Genomic DNA, 6,000 nt, shown 5'->3' with positions numbered 1-6,000 from the left:
GGTGGCACTGACAGTCCATGGCTTATATAGGCACTCATGGCAACGTGAAGGTACTTTGTTAGTAAAAGTATTTCCTGTATGACCATGCATGGACAGTAACTTCTTGGACAATAACCCTTTTACACATAGCAGATTTCTTTGTGGCTTACTTACTGGTTCTTCCTTTTTATCAGACAAATTTAGTCCTTGCTTTTTCATTAGGGATGTCTGAAAAAAATCTGTGTATAGTGAATTTGGACTTTACCCTGATTGCTTTGCTGAACTGGGTAAATTCACAGTCAACAGAAGATGTTTTTTAGAACATACAAAAATAGGAGGCAAATGATGCAGATGATTCATCTCATTCATTACCCACAGAGTGTGTGACACTTGCACCTGCCAATGCCTTCTTTCATAAATCTGTCCCAGACAGTCTCTGGTTTGCTGAGGATCTGTGTCTGTTGTTTTCCCTTTCATCAGGTTAAAGACAAAGGAAAGCTGTCTGGGCTGAATCAAGACATGAAGCAGGTGCTTCTGAATGGGGTAGGCTGCCTCCATAGAAAGCTTTTTGTAATGGTATTTGCCACCATTTAGCTATTGCTGCTACAGTACAGTCCCAATGTATGCTTAAACTGGGTAGTTCTTCAGCTGGCTGCCCCCAGCACCCATCAGCATGCCCTTCAGAGGCAGTCTGTTGGGCTCTCATGCACTCCAGCACAGAGCACTTCCTTAAACACATGTCAAATTCTTCAAATTTCATGAAAATCAGCACTGCTGGTGGGATCTTCCATTCCCTGAAATTTTGAATTAAACTGCACATTTCTCAGAGGATAACTTTGGCCAACCGAAGTCAATGGCTTAAAAAGGAGTATCTGGGCACTATTACCCAGATGACTGAATGATCTCTTCTGGAGAGATTCATCTTGCCTCATTTTAGACGTAGAATGATTAATTTAAGTACTAGCCAGATGTCCTGGGCTTCTTTTATAGTGAATGCAGAAAAAAAGGTCATGCAGCTTACCCACCTTAGATGCCCAGTTGAACAGGGAATGAATAATCTTTAAATAGTGCCTATTTCCCTAAGATGACTATGGAAGGCACTTAAAAGGAATCTTTAACTCAGAGGCAGATATCCAGCTTCTAGATACCAAAACCATGTCAGATGAATTTCTCCCACATTTACGGAACACCTGGCTGAAATGGACTCAGCAGAGGAAAATTTAACTCAATGTGTGCTATATATTTAGATTTTAATAATGGTTAGTAACTAGAAAGCAAACTGTTACTGTGCTCCTCAGGCACCAGCAGCAGTTAATGCTGACAGAAATCACACATAATGAGTGGTGCCTCCAAGGAAGATAAAGTACAACCAACCACAGTACCAGAGAGTGAACTGTATTATCATTCTTGTTCAGTAACTACAAGGTGTGCTACTGGCTTTTCAATGGGGATAAAAAGAACCAGGTTCCCTTCTCTGAAGACTTTACAACTCAGCTTGGACCCTGATGCAACCAAAGGGAGAAAGGCAGTAAAGGAATAAAGAAAGGAAGGAAAACTACATGACAAGGATGTGCAGAAAAAGGTTACGCTTGTTTGCAGCCTCTACTTCCTCCCCTCATGCTGCTGGGAATGAGCAAGATCTAGATTTGGGGATGACAGAAGGCCAAATGATGTTTCCTTGCATTGTTCTTTTGACTCTTAAGAGTCACCATAGCACAGAGCAAAAATGTTTAATTCCATACTCCTGTGCAAAATGCAGTGAAAGACAAAGCCGTGAGAAGCTATCTTGTTCTGGGTGTGGTAAAGATGTAAAATACAAGTGAAATCAAGTTCCAGATTTCTCAAACTGTTCTGCACCTTTTGCATACATTTCAATATGATGTGTATCTGTACATGAAAAGGCAACTGGAAGTCAAAGAGGTGATGAGAGGGTTGATGCTGTAATTTTGCATAAAATTGTTTGGAAATCAGAAATTTTTGGGGAGTTAAAGCAAGTGAGCACAGTGCCCTCTGGACCTTTACTGCCATGATAATGCTTCCACAAAGCACTATGAAGTTAAGCTGTCTCTCAGAAAGTATCCTTTCTGTATTGAGATTATCAATAGAGGGATGAGGCTTTACAAAGTTCTGTACTTTTCCCCTGTGTGAAAGAAAAATGTATGCAGCCCCTCTCTCCTCTGTGTGACATTCTTTGTACATCCACATAGTCCTTTACAAACTTAGTGATACCATCTCTGTTCTCCCACTGGTGCAACTTGTCTCATATGGCATTACATCCTACCTGAAAAGTGGAATCAAGTCCAAATGCATCTGCAACCTGTTAAAGGACACAATGCTGTTTTGTTGCAACTTAAAATGTGTTTTCTTATTAAGGCTCTTCTGTGTTATAATCCAGAAATAATTAAAATGCAGGTTTTCCCCATGCTCATCTAATTAGAACAAAGATGGGTTTCTCTAGGATACAATGTATTATAAACATGTATAATTGATGATGCATCATGCAGAACAGACTGATGGAAATGATTGTTTGAAACCCCTGTTTCTGCACCATCATTCTGTCTCTGTGTTAATTCTCTCATATAACCTCATTTGAGCAAAAAGGTGAGCATGCTTTAATGCTTGTCACATGTGCCTTTCTACCCTTGAAATTTGGGGAAAAAAAGAACATCCTGCACATCACACCTCAGGGAACTGAGCAGTCACAATGCCACTTCAGACAAAGAAGCCTAAAGTGCACAGATGTGTTTAATTTAGGTATGAAAGCAACCCCTAAAGCTCCAATGGCTCTTAATAATTTGCAATAAAGAGTTTGTGAGAAGGTTGTTCAGAGATCCAGGAAAATTACTAAAGTTTAGTAATGGTTTCTGAATCTAAAGCCTTTGGGAATATATTTAGTTTAAATATATATGTAGGGGTGTATCTTTAGACCCCCATGGGGCTGCCTTTGTGCAGCCCACTTCCATCTAGAATCTCATAACTACTTCACCAGTTGACAGCAGAAAACACCCTGAATGACTGGAGGTGATCAATAGTTTCCTTAAAGTCAAGTTTGGCAAAGTAGCAATTCATGAAGTGGTTATTGTTTAACTCAAATGATACCTACTGAGTAAAGACTGGTGCCATGTAACATTTACCACATTACCTGTTCTTCAGAACCCGTGAGAACCATGACGCCTTTTCTATCTTTGGTCTGACAAAACTTTGTATCTCTCTGGAGTAATCCCACGAAAATAAATTGTGTTTGACTGATAAATAGCTAGATTAAATCAGATTTGTAGGGACACTTTGACGGCTGCTAACAATATTCCCAATATTGGTAATATTTTCAAAAATGTACGTGTATGCCTGCCAAGAAATGCCCTTGATCCTGTTCTTGCCTTTATCTGACAAGACCTTAAATTCTGCCAGCTTCATACAATCTGTTGTCTGAAATAAAAGGGCAATTGCCTTTATGGAGGCACTCATGCCAATATTTGTTGTTCCCACACATTATGAATAGTGGACATGGTTAAAAGTAACATGGGAAGTAAACATCATTTGGATTATTTCTTTTAAAGAGTGCAGATGTTCTGTGTATTTTTGTAAGACTCTGTGAGTTCTATCTCTTTTTTTGAAAAATGTGGTTGCATGAGAGGCTTGGCATTGTTAAGAACTCCTTCTTTATGCCTTTTATGGTAATTTTTAGGGATTCTGCTCAATTTTTTTTTTCTAGAATCACTGTCAGGACTAAATTTTAAATCATCTCAGATAGATACAGAATTAAATAAGACTAAAAGAATTTACTTTATTCCTTAAATGGGAGTTGTAACTTCATTGCAATATTCCTTGTTTTAGCTGCCAAGTATGTAGTTCTAGAGATATATTTTAAGGAAAATACTACATAAAAATGGTATTTTTAACGGTTAATTGAAATGGTTAATTAATCCAAGGCTGTTATTCCTATGTGAGGCTGCTTGACAAATAAAACACCTCTTTAGAAAATTGCTTAATGAAAGATTGACAAAAACCTCTCACTTTAAACAGAAGAGAACTGGTGATTGGAACATCACTATTGGAAGATGCTGAAGTTTTAATCAAAACTTTTATAGTAGTCTTTTCTGTTGGACTGTAAATATAGCCCTACTTTCTGCACCTAAACTTAAAACTAGGCACTTTTGAAAGTAACAACAGGATTAGAATCAAATTCTGTATAAAGTAATCTTTGAAATTTATACAATTAGCCAACCTTTTACTCTCTGTATAAGTAATGTTCATGATTTCCTGGATTAGCACTCTGAACTCCCACTGTGGTTAATTATAGTCTTAGATTTCTTTATTTTTATTGTATTTTCCATACTCAGAAAAGAATTTCCTTATCCTTAAGGAAATAAATGTTTCCTTAAGTATAAACAAAGTGTAAGAAATTTTCTTGCTTCCCATCTTAACCCTAACAACATATGCCAAAGCAGTCTGCATTGAGCAGGATACCATGCATCAATCTTGGAGCCACACTGGAGGGTAGAGGGATCATTATGGAAAATGAGCTGCTGAATTCTTATGGCTAGTAAACTGCAAGAGAACACCAGAATCAATATGAACACCATTTAAACAAAATAGAATGCATCCATGGGGCAGGGTTCTCTGTTATTAACAGGTCGGCAGCACAAACCAATTTCCCAAATACCAACATGTAGAAAAGCAAAGCACTAAACTGTACATTTTATAAAATATCACATCAAGCTGCATAATGAATGATATATTCCACAGTTTTTCACGTTTTGGGGGACCTAGCTCATTTATATCATGGTGGTCTCTGTCTGCATAAACGAGTGAGCCCTTGAATTCCGGTGGAGCTGAGAAACACTTTCTGATCCATTTCGAGAAATCGAAGAGCTGTGGAGTCTGTAATCCCTTCCTGCTGTCTGCTTCCAACACAAACTGCGCCATTTTCTTTTCAGCTCCCCCTGCACCTGTGTTAAAAAGAAAATGCACAATGTGAGCTGAAAATGTTCATACAGGAACCCATGTATTGGCAGTCAAATGGGGACCTCTGGGAGTAGAATCATTGAATGGTTTGGGTTGGAAGGGACCTTAAAGTTCATCTCGTTTCAAAACCCTGCCATGGGCAGGGGAACCTTTCACTAGACCAGATTACTCCAAACCCCATCCAAACTGGCCTAGAACACTTCCAGTGATAGGGCATCCCTGGTCCAGTGTCTCCACCACCCTCAGAGAAAAGATTTCTTCCTCTACATGCAATCTAAATCCACTACATTTCAGTTTAAAATTGTTACCCCTTGTCCTGTCACTACAGACCCTGCTAAAAAGTCTTTCACCCTCTTCCTTATAATAACCCCTGTAGGTACTGGAAGGCTCCTATAAAGTCTCCCCAGAGTCTTCTCTTCTCCAGGCTGAACAATCCCTGCTCCCTCAGCCTGCCTTCATAGGAGAGGTATTCCAGCCTACTGAAGATTTTTGTGGCCCTCCTCTGGACTCACTCCAGCAGGTCCATGTCTTCTTTGTAAATCACCTCTCCCAAACTGCTGGCCATGCCTCTTTTGATGCAGAATATAATTGGTTTTCCGGGCTGCAAGTGCACATTGCCAGCTCATGTCCCAGTTTTCACCCCCAAGTATCCCCAAATTCAGACTGCTCTCAATCCCTTCATCCACCAGTCAGGACTGCACTGACCCAGGTGCAGGGCCTTGCACTTATCCCTGCGATGGATGAGAACTTCATGAGGTTCCCATGGGCCCATTCCACATGCCTGTCATGGTCCCTCTGGATGGCATCCCTTCCCTCTAGAGTATAAAATCACTTTTTACAAAGATTACAGAACTGAAGCAAAGACTATGTCTACACTGTGAGCAGATGCCCCAAGGCCACTTTCAAAATCAGTTTTGTATCACTTGTGCTGCAACATTAGCTTTTGGTATCTAGCTATTAATCACATGTACTTAAAGCATAGAATCAAATGATTAGCCCAAAAATCAGGCATCTCATGAATATGAAAGATTAGAATAGCACTGAGGAGAGCTGAAT

The 6,000-nt window shown here is 39.5% G+C and overlaps 1 protein-coding gene across 1 annotated transcript in view; it reads right to left on the bottom strand.

The window, feature by feature from the left end:
* Positions 1 to 859: 859 nt before the first annotated feature.
* Positions 860 to 6,000, bottom strand: part of VIPR2 (vasoactive intestinal peptide receptor 2) — a 51,015-nt gene continuing 45,874 nt past the window's right edge. Inside the window, exon 13 of the mRNA XM_032705509.1 lies at positions 860 to 4,928. Within this exon, the coding sequence (XP_032561400.1) occupies positions 4,755 to 4,928 (174 nt within the window). The 3' untranslated portion in view covers positions 860 to 4,754. The remainder of the gene's footprint in view (positions 4,929 to 6,000) is intronic.

The sequence above is a fragment of the Chiroxiphia lanceolata genome, chromosome 1 (genome assembly GCF_009829145.1).
Source record: "Chiroxiphia lanceolata isolate bChiLan1 chromosome 1, bChiLan1.pri, whole genome shotgun sequence".
Lineage (NCBI taxonomy): Eukaryota > Metazoa > Chordata > Aves > Passeriformes > Pipridae > Chiroxiphia > Chiroxiphia lanceolata.
The sequence above is the reverse complement of the archived record's forward strand: the minus strand, read 5'-3'. Positions and strand labels throughout refer to the sequence as shown.